This window comes from Phocoena phocoena, chromosome 2 (genome assembly GCF_963924675.1).
Source record: "Phocoena phocoena chromosome 2, mPhoPho1.1, whole genome shotgun sequence".
Taxonomy (NCBI): Eukaryota; Metazoa; Chordata; class Mammalia; order Artiodactyla; family Phocoenidae; genus Phocoena; species Phocoena phocoena.
This window is the reverse complement of record NC_089220.1, coordinates 139,538,320-139,561,908: the sequence shown is the minus strand read 5'-3', so window position 1 is coordinate 139,561,908 and position 23,589 is coordinate 139,538,320. Positions and strand designations below refer to the sequence as shown.

At 54.5% G+C, this 23,589-nt stretch overlaps 2 protein-coding genes across 2 annotated transcripts; one reads left to right on the top strand and one right to left on the bottom strand.

Moving 5' to 3' along the window:
* CIB1 (calcium and integrin binding 1) lies at positions 1-3,191 on the top strand. Its single transcript, XM_065871953.1, has 7 exons — positions 1-164; positions 309-343; positions 1,387-1,495; positions 2,112-2,262; positions 2,399-2,517; positions 2,605-2,693; positions 2,938-3,191. Exons 1-7 carry the CDS (start codon positions 114-116, stop codon positions 2,957-2,959), a joined length of 576 nt encoding a protein of 191 aa, XP_065728025.1. The 5' UTR covers positions 1-113; the 3' UTR covers positions 2,960-3,191.
* A 1,532-nt stretch (positions 3,192-4,723) lies between these two features.
* SEMA4B (semaphorin 4B) lies at positions 4,724-14,013 on the bottom strand. The gene is made up of 12 exons (XM_065871377.1): positions 13,925-14,013; positions 13,700-13,762; positions 11,989-12,087; positions 11,202-11,313; positions 10,807-10,920; positions 10,515-10,666; positions 9,174-9,324; positions 7,902-8,112; positions 7,686-7,801; positions 7,296-7,462; positions 5,738-5,823; positions 4,724-5,466 (listed from the first exon to the last, which is right to left on the bottom strand). Exons 1-12 carry the CDS (start codon positions 14,011-14,013, stop codon positions 4,724-4,726), a joined length of 2,103 nt encoding a protein of 700 aa, XP_065727449.1.
* Positions 14,014-23,589: the final 9,576 nt, after the last annotated feature.

Sequence of the window (23,589 nt, the reverse complement as noted above, 5' to 3'; positions counted from 1 at the left end):
GGCCCCAGGAGCGGTTGCCGCGGGGACTGGGCGGTGACGCGGCCCGAGGGCGGAAGTGAGAAAGTTGCCGGCGTCCCGGGAAGAGTTGGCGGAGCTGTACGTGCGGCGCGGCAATGGGGGGCTCGGGCAGTCGCCTGTCCAAGGAGCTGCTGGTCGAGTACCAGGTGCGTGAGACGCCAGTTCCCAGGGAGTTTGTGCGCGGCCCTGCGTTCGGGCGGGTGGGGGTGTCCCCGAGCGGCGGCAGGGCGGCGGACGCGGCCTCTGGCCCCGGGCCGCACGCTGACCCCCTGTCTTGTTTTGCCTTCCAGGACTTGACGTTCCTGACCAAACAGGAGATCCTCCTGTAAGTGCTGTCTCGAACCTCACCTCCGGGATCTTCTAGGGACGACTTCGGGGGTGGGGGGCGGGGGGAGGCTCTGTCTTACAGGTGGGCAAACTGAGGCCCCGCCAGAGGGAGCGGCAGGGGCCTGCCCGAGCCCCGGAACTGGAGTGCAGGGCCCTGGGCGCTAGGCTGTGCCCTCTTCCCGGCACGACCTCCCCGCTGTCGCCGGCGGCCGCAGCTGTGCACCGTGGAGTCACCTCGCAGCTTCCAGCCAAAGTTGGGCGTTCTTTGACCTCGCTCCGCTGGCTTCTGCATAACCGAAGTTCCTGCTCCAGTCCGGCAGGGGCTGCTGTAGTTCTGGGCTGCTTTACCTACTTGGGGAGCCTGGCTCCTCCTTTACCTGAATAATACAGTAACCGTTAACGCTTATTGAGCACTTGCCATGTGCCAGGCTGTGCTACGAGGTTGTCTACATTGCCTAATTTAATCCTCACGACGGAGGTATGGGGACAATGAAACAGTTTGATAATTTGCCTAAGACTGAGTAGGAGAATTTGAACTGGGACTGGAACCCCCTTCCTAGCCGTGGGCAAGCTTTATGTGGCCAGGGCACTTGAGTGAGAAGATTACTGAGCTTCTCTGGGCAAAAGTAATCCCAGTGGGAATGAGATGGTGCCTAAGGAGGAGATAGTTCAGGGTAGCTGCTTTGAGGAGCAGCAGGAGATTCCTGAAATGAAATGAGAATGAGATTTCAGTTCAGCTCTTTTCATTTGTTCTTGAGGGCCAACTTCTGGCTCCTTCCCAGACCTCTCTATCCCTCAGGAGGTCTAGAACCAGGGCCCAGTGCCTGGGACACAGTGGGCCCACAGTCAATACCCATTGCAAGAATGGACTCCCAGCCTATATTGTCTTGTGATACATCTCCTCTTGGCTTATGCCTGAGACTCAGACATACTGTGTGTGGGGCTTAGCTCCTCACCTGGTTTATAATGGGTAGCAAGACAAGGAGTGGGGATGTAATACACTCAGGAAAGGACAACAACAGGTTCCCCTCCTTCTGCCAGAGCCCACAGGCGGTTTTGTGAGCTTCTTCCCCAGGAGCACCGGAGTGTGGAGGAGTCACTGCAGGCACGAGTGTCCTTGGAGCAGATCCTCAGCCTTCCAGAGCTCAAGGTGCCAGCCCCCCAGCCTCCCTCTGCTACTCCTTTTGAGATCATGTGGTCACTGGTCCCCATTCTAGTCTTTTCCCTTTTTAGCCCTGATTTCCTGGGGGCTAGGGCTTTACCAAAATCATCCAAGGGAATTATATAGAAGGGTGTTGTGCAACCTGGGATTCTCAGACATATTCTTGGAGGTTCAAACAAGTTTTATCCTTTAAGAGGAGTTGAATTACCTTATTAAAGCTTGAGAAACCCTGTTCCAGAGGCTGATTGCTCTCCATAGGGCTGCTGTGAAAATTGCTATGCAAAGTGCCTGGCCTAGTGCCTGTAACACAGTAAGTGCTCAGTGAAATGTTTTGTGTTTTAAAATAACCAGCCCATCTTGTCCTCTTTGCTTAGGAGGCCTTCCTCTTCCTTCTGTGCTCCCAGGCCTGCCTTTGGGTTAAGCTCTGACTCCTGGGAAGCCATCCCCAGCTGGGTCATTGGTCCTCCTGAGCTCCGTGCTGGCCCCAAAGCACTGATCGTTCTCCCCTCGAGAGCCTGAACTGTTCCCTCCAGTTTCCCAGTGGGGTTTGAGTGTGTGACTTGGGCTGCATCCTGTGGCATTCATAGAGGGCTTTCTTGCCTAGGCCAACCCCTTCAAGGAGCGAATCTGCAGGGTCTTCTCCACTTCCCCAACCAGAGACAGCCTGAGCTTTGAGGACTTCTTGGACCTCCTCAGTGTATTCAGTGACACAGCCACCCCAGACATCAAGTCCCACTATGCCTTCCGCATCTTCGGTAAGAACCAGGGGCCGGGTGGAACACCACCCCTTCCAACATGGTCTTTGTGGGGGTACTGCTTGGGAGCTGGGGGTCAGGAGCTTGGAGCTCATCCTGACCACGTCCTTTCTGGCTTCCTGCGTCTGCTTTCTAGATTTTGATGATGACGGAACCTTGAACAGAGAAGACCTGAGCCAGCTCGTGAACTGCCTCACGGGAGAGGGGGAGGACACACGGCTCAGTGCCTCAGAGATGAAGCAGCTCATCGACAATGTGAGCAACGGGGCCGGGCTCGGCTGGGCCGGGCCGGGGAGCAGGAGGGAAGGGTTGGGCTTTGGCCTGAAGCTTTCCCTTTCCCAGATCCTAGAAGAGTCTGACATTGACAGGGATGGGACCATCAATCTTTCTGAATTCCAGCATGTCATCTCCCGCTCACCAGACTTTGCCAGGTATGACTGTGGTGCTCATTTGTTGCACCGAGTCTGCGACGTTATTATGGGAGGCGGTACCTGGGGTTAGAGAAAGCCTCCCGCTTCCTCTGAATGTAGTAGAGTAGCTCTTCTTCTAGAGGAGACTCACAGATATGGGACACAGCCCATTCCAAAGGGTCTTGGGGGAGAGGTAGGGAAGTTTGGGTTTAGTCCCTACCTTCCTCTGCCAGCAGAAAACCCAGTGCATTCTTCTTTTGTTCAGCTCCTTTAAGATTGTCCTGTGACAGGAGCCACAGCGTGTGTCCCAGCACCCTGTCGAAGAAACTCCACTGCTGAGCCACGGCCAAGGTTACCCCTGTGTTGCCAGGGCCGGTCAAGCTGGCCCAGCCTGGAGGTGGCACTGCGCAGTCTTGCTTGGGACAGGGGAGGGTCCTCCATGTCAAGGCTTCTTCCCTTCTGTCATTGTCATCGCTGTTTGTGTTTCTACTAGTCAAAAATAAAGGTTTAGAAGTTTTGGGCCTTTGTGTGACACTAGAAACACTGGCATGAGGAAGGAGTGGACTTCTAGGAGCCTTTGGTCACACTGGGAATAAGGATCTAAAGCGGACAGCAGGAAGTCAGGCTGTACCCCGCGCTTCCCACCTCTCGTGAGGGTGTGAGTATGAAGGGTAACATGAGGGGTGGAACTCTTCTGTATCCTGATTTGTGGTGGTGGTTACATGAATTTATACATGTGTTAAAACTTGCAGAACTGTGTACTAAAAGAAAAAACTTAGTTTTACTGTATGATCATTTTAAAGATAAAAATTCTTTTCAAGTTAAAACAAGAAAACTCAAGACCTTGTCCCCTGTGCCCCATCCCTGAACTGAACTGGGGATACAAAGTAAAGGGACTGAAGTAAAGTGAACAAATCCCCTCCCCCGCCCATCAGTGTGTTGGTTGAACTCCCCACTTTAAGAACCTGGCTCTGCTGGGAGGTGTGGTTGGCCAGGCTGGGCTGGGTCTGGCCCACTAGCACCTGAAAGAGGAGGCCTAGAACCTCCCAGAACTCAAAGAACTATACCAGCCTCAAAAAGCAACAGTCCTTTGCTTTTTGGAAGGGGCATGATTCAATTTCAATTCTTTAGATTTTATTAAAAAAAAAAAAAAAAAGTAAAGTGCATTTTATTAAAAAGAATACAAAACCCACATAAACTCAGGGCCCCTGTGCTGGGCAGTATCAACATCCCTTAGAGTGGAAGCTGCAAGGTGTAGGGGTGAACTGGGGACTCGTTTTGAAGAGGAGGCCAGGGCTGGTGTGGGGAAAAGGGACACAGGTTTGCAGGCTGGGATGGAGGAAGGCAGGCAACAGTCTTCTGGAATTCCGAGGGAAGGTGTACATTGTCATATACTCTCTCCTGGGCTCACGCTACCCTCTGTCTCTCTCATGTGGCCGCAGCCTGATACAGGCCGGAAAGGTCCAGGAGGTGGGTCTGAGCCCAGGGCGTCGTGAGGGCTGTGGTGCCAGCGTGGCCCTCCGGTCCCTGAGGTGACAGGATGATGGCTGCAACAACTTGGCCAGCTGGCGAGGCTGGACCCACTGGAGCCCGAGCTGGCCCCTGGCTCTGCCGTGAGAAGGGGCAGCCTGTGGCAGTAGGATAAGGCAGAAGGTGGAAGAGGCGAGGCCAGTTGGTGTGGGATGTCCAACTCTGTCTCCAACAACCACTTTGGATGAGCCCTCCCAGTCCGGAGACTGGGCCGGCCGTGTGCATGGCATTCTGTATTCTCTCACTGTTTTCTCTTGTTTCACATTTTCAACTGTTTTGAAACAAAGGGCTCAGTTTCATAAGGAGCACCCGGGCAGGCCCCGATCTTCAGCCAGGCCCTGTGGGGCTGTGGCCATCTGGGGTGGAGGGGCCTTGTCGCTTGACACCAGGCAAGCTGGCTCCATCGCTCCCGAGGGCTGGGCACCGCGGCTGTGGCTGTGTTCCACGAGGAGCAGGGGTCCAGCCGACCCTCTCTGAGCACTCCTGCCCCCTAGAGGGAGGCTGCCTCTAGAAGTTTGCTCTCATACCACAGAGTCCCGGATTTCAGAGCCCAGGCGGACCCGGGGCCGGGGACACACCGGGGACACCTCCACGAAGCTGTCCTGGATACTGAGCGGCCTCTTCTCTGACTCTGTGAAGACCCGGGGCCCTGGGGAGCTGTCCGACAGAGCCTGGTAGCCTCGGTGGTCGAGTGGGGTATTAGGGGGGCCCACGCCATTGAGCGGCCGGGTCTCAGGTGGCAGTACCACTGGGCGCGTCTTGGGGTGTACGCTGGCACACTCCCCCTGCTTCAGGAAGACTTTCATGCCGCCCCGGTGCCGGTAGAGGAAGAATAAAATGAAGAGCACCATGGCGAACACGAACAGCGCGCACATCACTAGGAACTCGGTCCAGTAGGACTTGTCTGCACCCCAGGTGGCCCTGCCCCCGGCCGGCGCACTCACCCGAGACGTGCTGATGATGACGGGCACGCTGCCACTCTGGTCTGCTCGGTCTGCCACTGCGTCCTCCACCACCTTTGGGCAGTAGCTGGCCTCCAGCTGCCGGAAGCCCTCCTCCAGCGACCAGCACTGGAACTCCCCCAGCTCCTGCTGCCTGCCCACCAGCAGCAGGTCCCCGGTGGACAGCACGCGGCAGGAGGCCGAGGCATTAATGGGGACCCCGTTGTGCAGCCAGAGCCGGGTTGCCAAGTTCGAGAGGAGAGGGCAGGCCAAGGTGTTCACTGTGTGGGGCTGGAACTGGACTGGCTCACAATGCTTCTCACCTGCAGGCAAAGGAGGCACAGTCCCGGGTAAAGGGGGACTGATGTCCACGGTAGCCCCAGGCTCACCCACCTCCCTCTGCGCTATGGTCCTCCTGCTGTAACAGCAACTCTGGGGACTTCAGGGACTGGGGGTCTCACTTGCCAGGGTCCTGCTTGCAGGGCCAAAGGGGTGAGGAAGTGAGCAAAGGCATTAACACACAGCAGTGGCTGCAGGAGCCTTCTAGGCACACTAGACCCCCCACATCTCCTCCACCCTGACGGGGCACCTTACCTCTTGGTACAAAAGTCCGGGCCTTGGACGAGGAAGTGTTGCAGAGTTCCCTGGCATTGGCTCCCTCGATGTCCTGGATCCATGGCCTAAGGACCAAAGAAGAGTCTGGGATGGGCCAGGAACCCCCACAAGACCGCATCTGCTCGCCCTCCGTGCAGCACATGCCCTCACGCAGCCCTGCAGATGTGGGCCTGGGGAAGGGCTCAGGGACCACCAGGCCCAAAGTGGGGGTGAAAGGCAGGCAGCTTCCCTGGGTGGATTCCCCACCCCGCAGGGTTTGTGCCGGCATCTCCTCTGTCTACACAGCATTTACTTCAGTTAAAAGTTACTGTAGGGACTTCCCTGGTGGACCAGTGGTAAAGAATCCACCTTCCAACACAGGGGATGTGAGTTCGATCCCTGTCGGGGAACTAAGATTCCATAGCCGCACGGCAACTAAGCCCACGCACTCTAGAGCCTGCGTGCCACAACTAGAGAAAAGCCCCTGTGCTGCAACGAAAGATCCTGTGTACTGCAACTGAGACCCGGTGCAGCCAAGTAAATAAATATTAAAAAAAAAAAAAAAAAAAAAGAGGTACTGTAATACTTCCCTGAATTACAAAAGCAGTGAGTTGAGCTCTTAGAAAAAGTCTGGAAGGACAGCTGTATCTGTATGTATATACCTGTTTCTTTTAAAGCAATGTACATGCATTGATTTGTTTTTAGAAAACCGGAAAAAAACAAGCACAAAGGCTAAATACATTATGAAAGTCACAATCAACCATCCAGCGAGAATGGCAGGCAGCATTTTTTTGAGTGTGCCTTCAGGTGTACATATGTATACGCATACATGGTGTTTTGAAATATTAAAACTGGAACCAGGTATCCCCTTGAGTGAAGTATGTACACTACAAATAGGACAGATCCCATATTTACTTAAAATATGTGTATTTTTGTTTATTTTACACATATGTGGAAAAATCTGGGGGGATATATATTAAAATCTCAGTGTAAGTCTCTCTAGGTGGTAGGATTAGGGTAGTTTTAATTTTATTTATCTCTTTTTTTCTATATGAAAATTTTAAATCTAAATAAGTGATTTTGAAAACAGTTTTTAATGGGTTGGTTGGTTTTTGGCCACACCACTTGCAGGACCTGAGTTCCCCAATCAGGGATCGAACCTGTGACCACCGCAGTGGAAGCGCAGAGTCCTAACTACTGGACCGCTAGGGAATTCCCTTAATGGGTTTGTTAACGGACTGTTATGTAGCCCTTATTTTTTTGTTCCTTAACTACATTCACGTGCCAATCGACATTCTCCTGCAAAGCTTTTCATAGCTCTTGATATTTCATACTTTACCAAATCTTGTCTCTGCTTTACAGATGGGTAAGGCAAACATAATTTATCATTTGAACTACAACACTTGATGAGAGTCAGAAGGGGAGCTGATTAATAATTATTCCCAGACAGTGGACACAAATGAGGCTGTGTGGTGACTCCACAGAGGGCCTAGGGAAGGCACTCGGAGGCCTAGTGCATAGGGTTGGACAAGTGGGTGGGGCCTTCAGGAGCTCTCACCTGGAGGCCATCGCAGGCTGGTAAAGGCTGACGTGCTTGCAGCTGGAGCCGCTCCAAGCGCAGTAGGGGTCCCGGGCCAGGAGGCAGTCCCCGCAGCTCTGGTACAGGCTGCAGTTGGCCACGGGCACCTGGACCACACCCGAGTGTGAGGCACCATACAGCAGTCCCTGCACAGGCACGGGGGATGAGAAGCAGGCACAGGCAGCCAGGGCCACCACCCAGAGCTGCACCCGGCTCGAGTGCACACAAAAGCCACCCACAGGGGGCCTCCTCTCATGCTCCCGGGCCCCCACATTCTGAGAGCTTATGCCAGAAGCCTGGATCTCTCCATCTGGCTGGGGCAGGGGTCGGGCACCCCAAGCACGCTGCCCGGACTCCTCCTCTGCTCACCCTGTCGGCATCCAGGAGCAGGTTCTGCACGGGCTGTCCTGATGAGAAGATCTGGAGCTCCTCGATGATATGCATCCCGGAGCCCACGCTCACCGCCTTGTGCAGCCAGCCGTCACCTGCAACATGGACAGCACTCAGGCCCTGCGCAGAGCCTGAGGCCCATGTCCCAAAAGCTAGCCCCATTGACTCTGAGCCTGCCCTGCCGTGGGCACTCACTAGTGCCTAGGAAGAGGACGTCGTAGGTGCGCTGCAGGCCAGGGACGCGGTGGACAGCCACACGCTGGTAGCGGGCCTGGGGCTGCAGGAGTAACAGGCGGCTGCGGACCTGCCCATCCATCAGGAAGTGGTCCTTGAGGAAGTTCAGCACACGGTCGGGGAGCTGCAGGGACGAGCTGATCTTCCTTTCCCGGGCGCTGTTGGTGATGCACTGAAGGAGAAGGCGGTGGCTTGAGGCGAGTGGCACTCAGGGCAGCAAGCAGGATGTGGGTCCCGCAAATCCCACTGGGACTGCCGGCCCTATCTCCCCAGTGAACAGCGGGGGTACCTGCCCCGCCCTTGGAAGCCACAGCACAGCACTCCAGTTCTGCGAAGCCAGTGCACTGATCTACAGGCCTAAGGGCAAAGCCCAGGGTGTGGGGCACCCAAGGGCCCCAGCTGCCAGGGTCTCCCCCTCTCTGCCCACCAACCATCTCTCCTTCCTGTCCACCCTTCCCCCACCCCCTTCCGCAAGCCTCAAGAAGCATGACCACACTTCCTGCTCCTGTAGCATCCTTTTGGCAGTGCTCTCTCAGGACGCCCTGGCTGACCAAGGCTTCCTAGTATAGGGGCATGAGGGTGCCTGCAGTTAGTTTCCCATATTGCCAGGGGCGCTTCCTGATTCTCTCTGCCCCAGGTCATTCTCTGTAAAAGCCCCAGGAATTAATACCCTGGAGTGACCCTCAACTGCACAGGAGTTGGTGACAAACACCCCAGTGGGACAATGCTGAGATGTGCTCCACGCAGCCTCCCAGGGCCCCAGGGAACGAGCTCCAGGTGCCCACAGCAGTAGCAGCTCAGTGACACACACTTTCTTAGCTCCGCCCCCTCTTCCCACAATCCTGTCCCCTCCTGCTTCTTCCTGGGATCACCTCCCCTAAAAACTGCTGGCACTCACATCCTTGTCTCAAGGTCTGCTTTGTGGGGAGCCCATGAGGCTGGAAGGAAAGAAGAAAGGACTATTTCCCCATGGCCTGTCACTCAATAAATGAATAAGGAGCTCATGGCAGAGTTGGGGAGAGGCACATGCAGTCAGTGTCCTGATGGGGGACACCCCTGCGCGGCCTAAAGCAGGTTTGAAGCCACCCCGACATTCATGGTCACATCTAACTCAGAAAGACAAGCAGGCCTGGGCTTCGTCCCCACTTTCAAGGTGAGAAAACAAACTCGGAGAAAGCAAGTGATCCCAGCACAGTTGGGGACCCATCCTCCCAGCACAGGGGCAGCACTCACCGCGCCGGGCCGGGGCGAAGGCACCGGGTGGGTCACGGTGTACCACTGCTGCGTCTCGCGGTTCACCTCCTTGTAGAGGCCATTGAAGGCCCTCTGCACGTCCCGCATGGTGAAGACACAGATGGCAGAGCCTTCTGTGGTCCCCCTGTGCCTACCAAGGAAGTGGCCAGATTAGCCCAGCAGCCCTGGGGCTCACGATGAGGCCAGCGGGGCCCAATCCCGGCCCCAACTCATCCCCCCAACCCCGTTCCCAGCTAGGTCCTGGGGGCCCTACCACTGGGATGTGAAGACCCCGTAGAAGAGGGTGTCACGCCATTCCTGGGGGCTGGGGCTCAGCGTGAAGACGTCTTGCAGTACGTTGAACGGGAAGCCATCGTCAGGCCGCAAGCACAGCAGCTGGGCCTTCAGGAAGGACGTCCAGCGCTGCTGCAGGACCCGCTCGCCCCCCTCATCACCCTGGGAGAGAGAGAGAGGGCCAGGGCTTAGGCACGAGCAGGGGTGGGACACTTGGTGCTCCTCGCTGCCCCCTCCCCAGCGGTGGCTGAGACAGACGCCAGGAAGAACCAGACAGACCCAAAGCCAGGCCTGAGTCCATTTCACATCAAGAAGACTTGAGGTGGCAGCCGTCAGGTCCCCTCACCGGGAGGCTAGCTAAGTAAATGACAGCGCTTTCCTTACTGTGGGACACCAGGGAAAAGGACGAAGGGGAGTCTATCTACAAATGTGGAAAGATGTCACGATTCACCACTGAGCAAAAAGGGGAGCTAAAGAATTACATTACAGTATAACTCTTGTTTGTACATGGTTTTAAATAATATAAATATGTGTGTATTTACACACGTGCCAAAAAAAAAATTAGCAAGGAACACTCTAACTTCTTGTGGTAGGATGGTGGGATTATAACACCAATAGTCAACAACAAGTGGTTGCTCACCACATCTCTAAAAGCCCTACACAGATCGTTAACAACCCTGAGGGAGTTTTGTTATGATTTCCACTGAACAGAGAAGGAAATGAACTGATTTCTCAGTAAGGAAACTGCCCAAGATCACACGACCTGCAGGGTTTGAACCCAGGCAGCCTGGCTCTAGAGTCTATGCTCTTAATCACGATACCACGGTGCCTCTTATCTTGTAAGTGATTTTCGTGTGTACTTTTCTACATTTTCATGTTTTTAAAAATAAATAAGGAAAAACAGACATTTTAACTGAAAAGGAGAGAGAGAAAAGCCAGTAGCCAAGTCGTTCCTCCTGGAGGACAGGAGAAGGCCACAGGTGCGGGGCCTTCTGGTTCTATACCCGAGGAGCCTTCGGGGTCTCTGGGATGGCCCGGCCCGCTCACCTTGCAGACACGGGCAATGCGGGACACGATGGTGTTCTCAAAGAACTCAAACTCCTGACCAGTCTCGCTGAAGAAGAAGTAGATCTTGTCATCGTCCCCTTGCAGGCTGCCCAGGCTCTCGGGAATGTAGGCTGAGGCCACAAACGCTGGGTCTGTGGGGGCCAGTGGGGAGCATAGAGTCAGCCCAGGAATCCCAGACAGGCGAGACTCTGTTCTCAGGCCCTGCTGGGTGGACAGGGCCCCCCCACTGAGGCCCCGTGACAGCCCACTGGGTGGGGCGAGAGGACTTCACCTTGTAGCCAGTTGAGGGAGCTCTCAGTCTTGGTGGGGCGGAGGCTTTGGCTCCGTGAGATGGCTGGGTCATTCCCCTGGAAGCTGCTGACTGTTCCAGTGTACAGCTCGCCATCTGCCAAGAGGACATGCCCATGGGAATGAGCCCTCAGCACAGCCCCTTCCCGCCCAAGGCCCGGAGTGACACGAGTGCTGCCCTTCTTGTTTGAGGAGGACAGAGGAGGGAGTAGGAACTAAGAAAAGCCAACCCGAGGGCAGCCCAGGGTCGCCGCACCCGCTGGGAATTGGTGTGGCATGGACCCACCAGCTCAGACCTGGGGCCCACCCTGCTCCCCTGCCCGCCCTCACATGGAGCCTCAATGAGCCCATCCTGCCCCCCTGACCCCCAACACTCACCCACCACCAGGGCCGTGGACTTGAAATTGGGATCAAAGGGACAACGGCCCTTGCCATCTTCCAGGACGATGTTCCCCACCACATCCTGTGCCAGAGTAAAGTTCTCCATGTTCTGCAGGGGAGTAGATGGGAGAGCTCAGGGGAACGCCAGGGAGTGAGCGGGCTCGGCGGGAGAACAGGGAGGTGTGCTGGAGGGAAGGGAGGGGTCTGACGGGCCGTCCTTCTCATCCCGGCACCCGGGGCACAGTCCCAGCACCATCTCACCAGGACCTGACGCGGTGGGCACTGTTGCCCCACGTAACAGAGAGGAGAGGAGGCTTAGAAAGGCAATGTGAGCCAGGAAAGGGCAGCGACATGATTCAAACTCAGGTATGTCTGACTCTAAAGCTGGTTGCTCCAAAGCCTCAAAATGCCACCCTTTATGAAGGTGTGCATAGGGCAGAAACGTAATGGTATGCGTGTGTTGAGGAGGGTGGACAAGGTGGCCTGGCGGGAACTGAGTGAGAGCAGGGGAAAGAACTGGAGGAAGCAAGAGGGCGTGACTGTGGGTCAGCCAGCATTTTTGTGCCTGGGGAATCCCACCCCCTGCCGCCCCCTGCAGGGCAACCTGGCCATCAGGGCTGGGGCTGGGGCCTCAGGGCTCTCGGGGCCCACTGCTGTCAAGAAGCCTCCCCCTGGGCCCTGCCCTTTAGCAGGGGTCAGTGCTAGGGACCAGCTCCCTGGGGCACAAAGACAGGCAGTTCCCAGGCCAGCCGCAGGCGAGCCCGGGGTGAGGAGGGGAACTCACAACGTAGGTGCACACGGGGCTGAAGGCCGCGGTGCCACAGGTGAACAGGTGGCTGCTGTTGAGTGGCAGGAGGATCTTGATGTAGTTTTGACAGTCCCGCTGGAGGAGGGAGGAGGATGTCAGGCCCAAGCAAGCCACCAGGGGGCACCGCCGAGCCCTCCCCATGGGACGCAAGGCCAGCCCTGGGGGTGAGGCCTCTGCTCCCCAGTACTCAAATCCTGGAGTAAACGAGACTCCAGGAGCCTCGTGGGGCAAAGCAGATGGAGGACCACGGAGCGTGTGCGCAGGAGGGGACCTTGGGCCTCACGTAGTTCCGTGATTGGAAAACTTCTCTTCAGTTTGGGGTGAAGGCACAGAATCCCTCCCTTTTGAGCTGTCTCGGCCCCACCTGGTGAGGCAGCTACGCCCAGAGCAGGAGGAAACACGCAGCCCTGAATCCTGGGCCCCAGATTTGCGGATTACCTCCGCGAGCGTGTCTAACAGCTCTAACAGTGTGTCTACTGAGCTTCTGATTGTTCCCCACAAAACTCTCTCCTCCTCCCCACAAAACTCTCTCCTCCGGGACCTGCCCCCTTGCACTGACGGCTACTCCGCCTTCTCAGCTCCTCAGGCCCCGAGCCTCATGGCCAGCTTTGACTCTCTGATACCCGCCACCCCGGTTCTTCCATCAAGAAATCCTGGTGGCCCCATCTTCAAAATACTTCCGGGATCCGACCATTCCTCACTCCCTTTATTGGTCCAACCCTGGTCCGGGCACCATCGCCTCTTGCCCCTCACTGGTCTCTCTCCCTCTGTCCTCGCCCCAACGAGGCCGCTCTCCACCACCGCGGCCAGAGTGACCTTTTGCAAACGCACGCCAGACCATGTCACTGCCCTGCTCAGCCAGCCAGTGGTTCCCCACATACCTCACTCAGAGTGAAATCTACAGTCCTGTTCCTCCCCCATGTCAACTCCCTCACCTCATCTGAGCCAAGTAATCTCGGCTCAAATGTCACTTTTTAAATGAAGTGTAACCTGACCACCTTTTAAACCTGACCTTCTTTTTCACAATGATATAATAACCAGTGTCTAAAAGCACCTGGGCACAGAGCAAGTGCTTAATACATTTCTGCTGAATAAAAGAAATCGGGGTTGGTCTGGACTTGAACCTGCGTCTTGACCCCAAGTCCGGTGCTCTTCTGCCTTCACCTTAACTGCCATCTGCTGCACTCAGGACCAGGAAGGCCTCTGGGAATGGTGGGGAGTCCTCCCAGAGAACCCAGGCTGGACTGGCTCCCACCCAGTGGTCTGGCCAAAACCAAGCCAGGATTATGTCAGACCTGCTACATTAGGCACCACCCTCAGAAGGACAGACTTCCACCCCCACCCAATCACTGCTCATGCTGGAAGCTGATGTTTATTTGGCACTTATTATGTGCCAGGTGCCTTATACCTATTAGCTCATTGAATCCTCATGGTAAGTCCAGTGAGACAGGCATCATTATCCTCATTTTACCAAGGCTCAGAGAGGCAAATCTACTTACTTGTCCAATGTCACAGACATAGTAAATGTAGGGCTGAGACTCAAACCCAGGTCTGGCCATCTCAGAAGCCTATGCCCTTTCTACCACAGCTCGCTGCATCTGCTCCCACCTCCTGCCTCCATCCCGGGCCCAGATCTACCACCCTCCGTCCCTCCTTCAGCCCAGGTCACCTCCAGGTGCTAGCTCACCTGTGGGTCCTTGCCCTTGAAGCTGCACTGCTGTTTCCTCTCTGCATCTGCGCTCCACAGCAGCTGGGGAATTACAAAGGGGAAGGTAAGTGTGCAAGTGGGAACAAAGGATATGCCCCTCTTTTCCTTTCCCCTCTCCTGTTTGCATCATCCTCAGACCCAGAAGTTCCATCTTCCCCACTGGCACCCTCCACCCAGGCTAGCCAGCCCCGGGCATCATCTCACCTCCTGGTACCCCCCGCCTGGCAGGAAGCTGACGCTGCTGTTGAGTGCAAATAGGGCCTCTCGAGCACCCACGTATAGAGTCCTGCCATCCCTGCTCAGCAGGAGGGCTGTATAGTTGGAGATGTGATCCACTTCAAATCTGAGCAGTGACCGCTTTTCAGAGCCTGGAGAGAGGACGACCGATGGACATTACCTGGGGGCCCCCCCTCCCATACCAACCTCTAGAATGCGCCAATCTGATTGAAGGTAGATCAGCAAAGCAGTGGGTGGCATGGGGCTGGGGACAAGGTGATCGGATTTAAGGGGAGCAGCATTCCTGAACCCTCAAACATTATGTACGAGACAAAGGCACAATGATGAACGTAAAAGAACATCAATTATAGCACCATTCACGTTAATGAAAAATTGAAACAACCTAAATGTCCAACCACAGGGGACAGGGTGAAAATAAACCCAAATACTTCCTTTGCTGGAATACTACACAGCTGGTAAAATGCTATTGCATTAGAAACTCCAGACCAACAAGCAAACAGAGTTACGTAAAAAAGCATGGTCAAAATATGAAGCAAGCTAAAATATAAAGTGATGGATTTTGAGCACCTGACAGAATATAAGAAAGGAAAGTATATTTAACATTCTCCTTTGAGTGGCGTTAGACCCAAAGAGAAGGACTTGTAAGTACAGCCCACTCCTGTGGGGTGATTTACAGAGGAATGCAAACATGGGGCGCTGGTCTTCAACTATTCTGCCTCGCAGTCACTCATGGAAGATTTATGGTTATTAAACAGAATGTAAATGTTACACTGAATGTACAACAGACAGGCATTGTGATGCTGGGGGCCAGGGGAGTCAAGGAAAAAGTCGAGTCTCCATATCTTCCTCTGAGAGCAATGAGGGCCACAGAGACTGTCCGTGGTTAGTGGAACAAGACACTGAGGCTTAAGTATATTATTTTATTTTATTTTTCCACCCCCTCCCCCCTGCCCGCCGCATGTGGGATCTTAGTTCCCTGACCAGGGATCGAACCTGCGCCCCCTGCAGTGGAAGATGGGAGTCTCAACCACTGGACCACCAGGGAAGTCCTTAAGTATCTTATTTTAAATTGCAAAGGTAACCAAACACAGTGGCAGAAAATGTTTAGAGGAAGTGGGGAAGGGTGATGGAACTGATGGAAAGCTTTATTTTTCTCAGCAGCAAGTCAGTAAGTCAGATAAGCCAAGAAATCGTGGGATAAGCATTTTACTTAAGTGGAGGAAACCACTGTATAACAAGAAGTCTAAATGATTAAAATTGCCCCTTTTACCCAGGCCTGGGGCTGGGGAAGACTGAGGCAGTTACTGCTTTTCACAGTAAGTCCTTCTGTGCTTAAAAAAAAAAATTATGTGCATCTATCTTTGATATAAATTTCAAGTATCTTTCATTAAATGAAAATGAAGGTTATAAAAGAGTATGCATAGTTAGATTCTATTTGTTTGTGGGAAAAATATAAACATAGAAAAAAATCCAGAAGGGTGAATCACAAAATGCTGGAAAGTGGTATCCCTGGTGGAATTATAGGTAATTTTTTTTCCCTTTGCACTTGTTATCATTTTTGGATTCTACAGGTTATAGTTGTGCAATGCTAAAGAAATAAATTAGAAGAAAAGGAAGAAGAAGACAAAAATAAACACACACATCTATCCACCACGATACCATCTGTGCTTTCAGTGACTAATGGATTTGGAGAGAAATTATTTTAAAAATTCAAAGCAGCTGATAAGAAAAGAAAAACAAGCAAAAAGCAGCCACCCTACCCAACCCCAGGCATCTTCTAACTGACCAGTGGATTGCAACCACGCAGACAAACAGCTTCACGAAGCTGAGGAAGCAAAAAATGCAACATGCCAACAAAGCAGCTGAGAAGACAGCTTCCTGTGTGTTTACATGGTGAGTGTTTTTACATACCCCCAGCCTGGTTCCACAAAGGGCAAGGAAACACAAAGAAAAGAAGGTAGTAAAATATAAACACTAAAATCAGGAGTGGAGGAAAAAACACATCTGAAGAAAACATCTAATCCAGAAACGAAGGACAGATTTCACATAAGCAGGTCATAAGGTCCTCACATAGCTACCAGAGATGGGCTCCACATTTAGTGCTGAGCCTCCCAGTGGTCAAAGAGAAAACGGAAATCAGGTTACCTTGTCCTCATTATTCAAGAGGAAGAACACATACCAGCCTTTCTGGAGAAGCCAAGCTTTTTACCTGGTTGCTAATGGTGAAGGAAGCCCTTCGGTAGGACTTCCTAAGCACATATACTGGGACATCCCACCAGCAAACAGGAATGACAGAGTTTCCAAGGCTGTTCCCCTCCTGATGAGGGAGGGTAGTATCACAAGGTACCAGTGCAGGAACCTACAGGGAACCTGAAGCTAGGTGGCTTGTCACTCTATGACCAGAGCCGAAACAGGGACTGCACTGGGAGTTCACAGGGCAAAGTCCAGCCTAATGTCCGGAACCTGAACTCTGTTACTGAAACCACATAGGGCAGCTGTGGTCTGGAGAAGTTAAGGCCTCTCTTTGAACACTTAAGTCCAGAATCACACTAGACTCCAGGTCTTTTGCCTCAAATTCCCAACTCCTCACCACTTCCTATCAGCACTCTATATACTGGGAGGCCCAAGGAAAGTTTCCAGCACTAACCCCCTACTTTCCCCAACCAGAAAGTTTCCCAACACGTAATTAGGGCCCAGCTACGTTGCTTGTACTTTGTGCTGATGAGCTGGTCAGCCTTCTGGAACGAGCAAACTGACCATTTTGCATTCTGGTCCGGGAAGAACCGCCCCCCCAAAAGAGACCCCTCCCGTTGGCCACCACAGGAAGGTGTTGGGTAAACATGTTGCAGATATTAACTCCCTGGGTGCCCACGATGATCCTGTGAGGTAGGAACTGCTGCTATCTCCAGGTTACAAATGAAGAAACTGAAGCTCAGAGTCATTAAGCAATGTACACAAAGGCTGGCCCAGGAGGTCTCCTCCCTGGACTCCTGGTCTGCAAACTGCAAGATGCAGCAAAAGCACCTGGAAGATCTAAACTCTAGATCCACGACCTGACCCTGGAGACTCTGACGCTGCTGGCTTGGGATGGAGCCTGAGAACATGCAATTTTATGAGCTCCCAGGGGATTCTGAAGTTGGAGGCCCAAGGAGCACACTTTGAGAAGCACCGTGTAGGTAGGTCCTTTGTAGGGCAGTGTGGACGTCATCTCACCGAACTGTAGTTTTCTCATATGCATCATGGGGATAATGAAAATAAAACCCCCAGCAGGCTCACAAGGAGTCAGTTAGACCAGGGCAAATGGCTACCACAGTCCCTCCTCATCTTTTGCAGCCCTCCAGGCTCCTGACAGCAAGGCTGGCTCACATATGCCCATGCTTATCTGCCTACAGAGGAGGGGCATTTCTACCCAGGCGGGTCCCGTAAGTCTGGGCAGGAGGCTGCTCTTGGAATCTGTCCAGATACAGAAATGCCAAAGGTCAGAGATAAGCTTCAGTCCAGGTGGCAGCTCAGACTCACTCAGGCCTTGGGGGGGGGTGGGGAGACTTGCCAAGGGTCATGCAGGCAGAGCACAGCCAGGTTGGAGGGCCAGCCAGGGCGCCAGCTGCCCAGCCCTGGTCCAGCCCAGCCCTCCGAAGAAGCCAGCTGCTCAAGAGGCCCCCACACCTCCTCCAGTCACACTGGGAGTCCAGTCAATGAAACGGCCAAGGGACAGAAAACGCCTGGGAGAAACGGGCGAGGGGCCCCTCACACCACGCACTCCCATCCTGGGGATGCTGCCTCTTCACCCCTCTGCCCTGAGTCTCTCAGACTCAAAGCCATGGTGTCCTGAAGGCCTGGCCCTCCACAATCCCTCTTGCCCTGTGGACTTCACCAGGGCCGGTCAGTGGGGCTGGCTTACCACCTGGGAGTCTCAGTGCGACACAGATTAGAAGCACAGAGACCTGGGTTCAAATCCTGCCTCTGTCACTTACTGTCAGTTTGCTACCAGGACAAGCCACTTAACATCTTGGAGCCTCAATTTCCTTATCTGTAAAATGAGGATAATACCACCTCGCCTCATAGGATTGTTACAAAAAGAAATGAGATTATATATGTAAATTATAACATACATAATAATAACCCACATTTACTGGGAGCTTTACTCAAAACAACTTCGCACACGTTATCCCAGTGTTGGCACAGTATCTGGCACACGATCAACACTTGAGTGGATCAAAAACAAAACCAAAAAGCCCTGCAGGAAAATCCAGCCCAGCGAGAGCTGCCAGAGAAACAGGGTTGCTTTGAAGAGCTGGGCCTCCCTGTTCCTCATGGCTAACAAACTCGTCCTGGGCCATTCTAACCTAGGCCTGCGTCTGGTCACACGAGGGGCTCACGGCCAAGCAGAGAGCAACAGCTCAGACACGGGCCGGTGTCACGGGCCCATGCGGTGTGTGAGAGGTGGTCCCTGCTCGGCGGTGTTCTGAGTGGGGTTCCTGCCTCAGCTTGCCCATGTGTGTGTTTGTGTGCGTGTACACCTTACCACAGGGCTTGTCCATGCTTGTGTGTTCGCTCTGGGGTACTATCTGCAGAGGCGACTAAAAGGAGGTGTTTGTGCACTCAGCTCCGTGAGTGCTGGCCCACCTCGGGGTCAGTCTTAGTGTCCACCCTGCTCTCTGTGTGGAAAGAGAGTGTCTTGTGCGGTCTCCTGGGCTACCTGTGCTGCTCAGACATCCTCCACACCCTCTACCCAGCGGGCTAGTCCAGTGCAGAGAAAGCCGGGCTGCCTGAAGCCATGGCCAGTTCTCCCAGGTGGGATGAAGCCGTCCCATCTAGCCTGGGCAGGCCTGAGCCAGTGGCTTCTCCAGGGCTCCAAGAAGGCAGGATGGCGGTAGGCCTGGGGCTGTCCCACCTCAAGGCCTTGAGCCCTCTCCACCCTGGGCCTCGCCCGCCCTCACCCTCTGAGAGGGTCAGAGCTACCTGCAGAGCCCCACTCCCACACCCTCAGGGCCTGGGCTCTCAGCAGGAAGTGATGCAGGAACAACTCAGCCCCCAGCCTCATCTAGAGATTCTCCCCTGGCCTGTGACTCAGCCGGAAGCTTGGAGCTCTCTGGGGTGAGATGGGAACAGGGCTCAGCACCATCCCCACCCCGGGCAGTCCCCATCCTGCCAACCAGGCACTGCAGCAGGGCCGTGACTCAGAGCCCCGCCCCACCTTTCCCTCCACTGTGGCTCCGGGGGCACCACAGCTGACGCTGACCTGGCCTTAACAGCCCGCCGCCCACAGGCCCCAGCAGGACTAGGCCAGAAGATACCAGCTTCCCCGCGGAGTCAGGGCCTGGAAGGTGTCCCCAGCGGGAACAGGGGTGGGGCATGGTGGGCAGCTAGCTGCCCCTCGGCTTGAATCACAGGGTCCCCAGAGAGGGGTCTGGGCCCTGGACAAATCCCTGAGAGCCTCCCAAGGCTCTGTTGGAGCACCTCTTCCCCAGGGAGTCACACAGGACCCTAGGACCCACTTGCGCCAGCAGAAGCACCACCTCCAGGACAGAAGCGCTGACTCAGCAGTGAACTAGGGCAAGGCAGCCATCCACCTGGATGCCGCCGACCTGTTTGCGCGTCCTCCTTCCCCACCGCCCAGTGTCAGGGCAGGGCGGCCAGACAGGCTGAAAGCGGCACACCAAACTGCTGTCAACAGGCCAATGCCAGGGTAGAGACCCCAGCCAGGCAAGGGTCACTCTTGATAGGGGAAGGGGACTGTGTGCCACAAGTGCTCCCCATGGACTGAGGTAACCAAGAAAGGCAAGAAGTCAAGGGAACCCAGCCTAGAAACGTCCTGTGTTCCTGGGGCACGCACGCTCGGGACAGCCCGCTTCCCAGCTGGCTGCTGCTACCACCCCAGGTGAGCTGGCCAAGTGCTCCTGCCAGAATCACCCGGTGGCCCCCACCCCTCACAGACACTCCCCTTGTGTCCATCTGGACAACAGAGTCTTAACCCAGGACCTGTCATGAGCCGCCATCACCTTGGAAGCCTGATCCCCACCCGCCCACCAAGGACTAAGGTCAGCTCCTCCGGCCCTCTGCCCCGGGGCTGGCCATCCCCTCTCTCCTGAAGCCTCTACCCCCATCCTCCTCCTCTCAGAGGCCCCCCTTTTCTAAGGAAACTGGGGCCATCAGGCATAAACAACCCCAACTTCCCATCCTCCATCTCCTCAGAGACTGAATCCTGTGTCATCAGCCTCTGCCTCTCAAAGAATTTTATTTTCCCTCGATATCTATCCTAGAAATGTGTGTGCCTCCCTCCTCCCTCCTCAGCCAAACTCCTGAGGAGAAGAGCCACCCAGCGCCATCTCCGTCCCTTACCTCCCACTCACTCCCTGCCTGGGGATCAGGCCTGAACCAGGCCCATACTCGCCAGGGCCCAGACATCGCCTCGCTGCCAAACCCCAGACGCCGAGGGGCACGGCCTGGCGGGGGTCCCCTCTCCTCTGGGGGTCTGCCACACTGGTCTCAAGGGTCGCCTGACGTCTCCTTCACACTCCCCCGAGGCCTCCATCCCTCCAGGAGCTGATGCGCTGTAGCACTTACTCAGCACTTTAACTGGGCTGGTGCATGTACTTCTGGCCAGGTTGTCAGGTAGGAATTACCATCTGCTTTTTTCGGGCGAGAGAACCGAGGCACACGTGAAATGACTTGCCCTCAGTTACCCAGTTAGGAAGAGCGGTGGAGCTGGGATTTGAACCTGGGTCACCAGCTCCAGAGTCTGTATTATTAATCACCTTCAGCCTCTCCAGGCCTCGCTCTTGAATGTTCTTGTTCACTGGGGTCGGCCCTTGGCCCTCGGGCCACACATCCATGCCCATCGCTTCAATGTCCTGGATGCTGGCAACTCCCAAATCTCTTCATCCTCCAGTATGCAGGTTGTCCTCCAGTATGCCATACCCCACTATGCAGGAGACCCTCCACGGGCACCTCCTCCACTGCCCCCTTCCAGACCACTCCTCGGCTTGGGATCTTGCATCTTTGGGTGGCACAGCTCAGCGGGCTGGAAACCTGTGAGTCACACTTTCTACCTCCCTCTCCCTCACCGTGGACATCTAATCCATGCTCAAAACCTGCCAAGACTCCCTCCTCAGTACTGTCCAAATCTATTCCCCTCACCATCCCCGCTACCTTGGGCCTGAACCGGGCCACTGCCCTCTCTCACCCGAGCCACTGCAGCACCCTCCCATCTGGCCTCTGCCCCCAGCCCAGGTGCTACACTGAGGTCAGAGGGCTCTCTGGGGACTGTCACGGTCCCGTGTCCCTATGTCCCAGCCCCTAACTCGCCAGCCCTTGCCACATCCCCCTCCCATTTCAAAGGAGTGAACTTTGACTCAAGGTCCTATTTCTCCTCGCCAGTCTTTGCCCAGGCAGTCTCCCTGCCCAGAATGCTCTTCCTTTTGACTAACTCCTACTCATCCTTTGAGACTCAGCTCGGTATCACCTCCTCCAGGAGGCCTTCCTGAATCCCCAGCTGGGTGAGAGCCCCTTCCCTGTGCACCCATCATTTCCTGTTCACACCTCTCGCAGTGCACTGGCCACGTTATTTGACAATGATGGGCCTCAGATGCCTGTCTCCCTCACCAAGCTTTGAACCTTGAGGATCAAAACTGTCTTATCATTTGCAGCTCATATTTGTATCATCTGGCCAGGGGAGTTCCAAGGAGTTGTTCAATAAACATTTGTTGATTGAATGAATGACCAAGAGTGTCCCAAGTCCCAATTCAGGGTGCTCTGGTCCAGGGACAGACACCAGATTCAAAGGGGGCAGTCCAGAGGTCCTGAAGCCTCACGATCGCGAGAGTGTGTCTGAGAAGCATGGCCCCTGCCCTGTCCCCTCCCCAGAGCTCAGTCCCGGAATCCCGGGGTCTAGATGGAAGTGTGACAGCTGAAAGTGCTGCAGGGAGACGGGAGAGGCCACAGGGACCGGAAAGGAGAGTCACAAGGTCTGTGTGTGAGTCCTGAGTATTATCACTGACCAGTTAGACAAGATACCTGCCATTTCTGGGAGGGAGCCCTCGCAGGGTTGCTGGGAAGACCAAATAAACACAGCATGTGGAAATGCCAAGCTTCCAGGGTTAGGGGGCCACCAACAATTAGGATTGGTCCTACCCATGCCGCCCACCCCACCCCCACTCCTCATCTTTGCTCTGAGTAAACCCCCAGCCCCTGGCCACCTCGGAAGCCCACTTGTACAGGGAAGGGGACAAGGGCAGGTGGGGGTGGAGCCTCCTACAGGCAGGAGCCCCTCTGAAGGGGTAGCTGCTGCTTCCTCGCAGACCATTTGCTACTCAATGCAATGAGGGCTCAGCCTCATCAGGTCTTCAGAAGAACTGGAAACCTGGATTTTTACAGAAAATTTCCTGAGTTTTAAATATTGGTGACTAATTAAAATTTTTCTAAAACACTTGGATGCCAAACAAAATATATCTCCATGCTGGCTCTGGCCTGTTGCTCCCCCCCGTTTGCAAACGTCTGTCTGCCCCAGTCTCTGGTGCACCGCGCTCCTGGCCAAGTCTGCCGGGTCTGCCCTATTTCCGACCATGGCTGTGCCATCAGGGCCTTAGCTGGATCCCTTGTCCCATCCAAGGAGTGACCTCAATAGATTTCTTTACCAGATGGAAATACATAACCTATCAATTATTCAAAGGCTGAGCTGGGTCATTTCACTGCTTTTGTACATTTCACAGGTGAAGCAGGAGCCAGATGTTGTCATGGAAAGAATGTGATTCTTGAGGCAGAGAGCTTGTGGTCTAAGGCTTTGCCCTGAAACTTCTAGCTGCACGGCCCTGACAATATGAGTTCTCTTCTCAGAGCCTCGGGTCTCTCATTTGTATGAGATGAAACAATAGCACCTCCATACCCCAGGCCAGCACCCAGCACACATTGGGTGCTCCTTCCCGGGTGGTTTTCTTCCCTCTTCCAGTTAACACCTCTCTCAGAGGATGGGCAAGGGGAGGCTAAGAGGGAGGCAGCAAGTCAGTTCACTTGGCCCCTCTTTAGAATTAAAGATACGGGGCTTCCCTGGTGGCACAGTGGTTGGGAATCCACCTGCCAATGCAGGGGACACGGGTTCGAGCCCTGGTCCGGGAAGATCCCACATGCCGCAGAGCAACTAAGCCCATGAGCCACAAATGCTAAGCCCACGTGCCACAACTACTGAAGCCCGCACCCCTAGAGCCCATGCTCTGCAACAAGAGAAGCCACCGCAATGAGAAACCCGCGCACCACAACGAAAGAGTAGTGCCCGCTCACTACAACTAGAGAAAGCCTGCGCACAGCAATGAAGACCCGACACAGCCAAAAATAAATAAATAAAATTTAAAAAAGAATTGAAGATAAAATGAGAGGTTTCTGTCTACTGTCTATTATCCCCACTGAAACCCCCTCACCACAGGCCCCCCACCTCTCTGAACTCCACTAAGCTGTCAGGATGGGCTTCTCAGATGGACCCATGAGTGCAGACCAAACAAGTCCCATGGAGAACAGGTCAGGTCGCAGGCTTGCAAGGCAGAACTGTGTGACGTGGACAAGATACTTCTCTTCTCTGAACCTCAGCTACCTTAACTGTAAAATGGGGATAATTCCATCTACCATGTAAGTGGAAATAA

Bases quoted from the DNA above. Each gene is read 5' to 3' on its own strand.
- CIB1 (XM_065871953.1), top strand. From the start codon at position 114: ATGGGGGGCTCGGGCAGTCGCCTGTCCAAGGAGCTGCTGGTCGAGTAC. The intron at 344-1,386 runs GTAAGTGCTGTC...TCCTTCTGCCAG, and splicing joins ACCAAACAGGAGATCCTCCT to AGCCCACAGGCGGTTTTGTG. The intron at 2,263-2,398 runs GTAAGAACCAGG...TCTGCTTTCTAG, and splicing joins CTATGCCTTCCGCATCTTCG to ATTTTGATGATGACGGAACC.
- SEMA4B (XM_065871377.1), bottom strand. From the start codon at position 14,013: ATGGCAGGACTCTATACGTGGGTGCTCGAGAGGCCCTATTTGCACTCA. The intron at 11,314-11,988 runs GTGAGTTCCCCT...ACTCCCCTGCAG, and splicing joins GCCCCGTGTGCACCTACGTT to AACATGGAGAACTTTACTCT. The intron at 5,467-5,737 runs GTAAGGTGCCCC...CTTTGCCTGCAG, and splicing joins CCGGACTTTTGTACCAAGAG to GTGAGAAGCATTGTGAGCCA.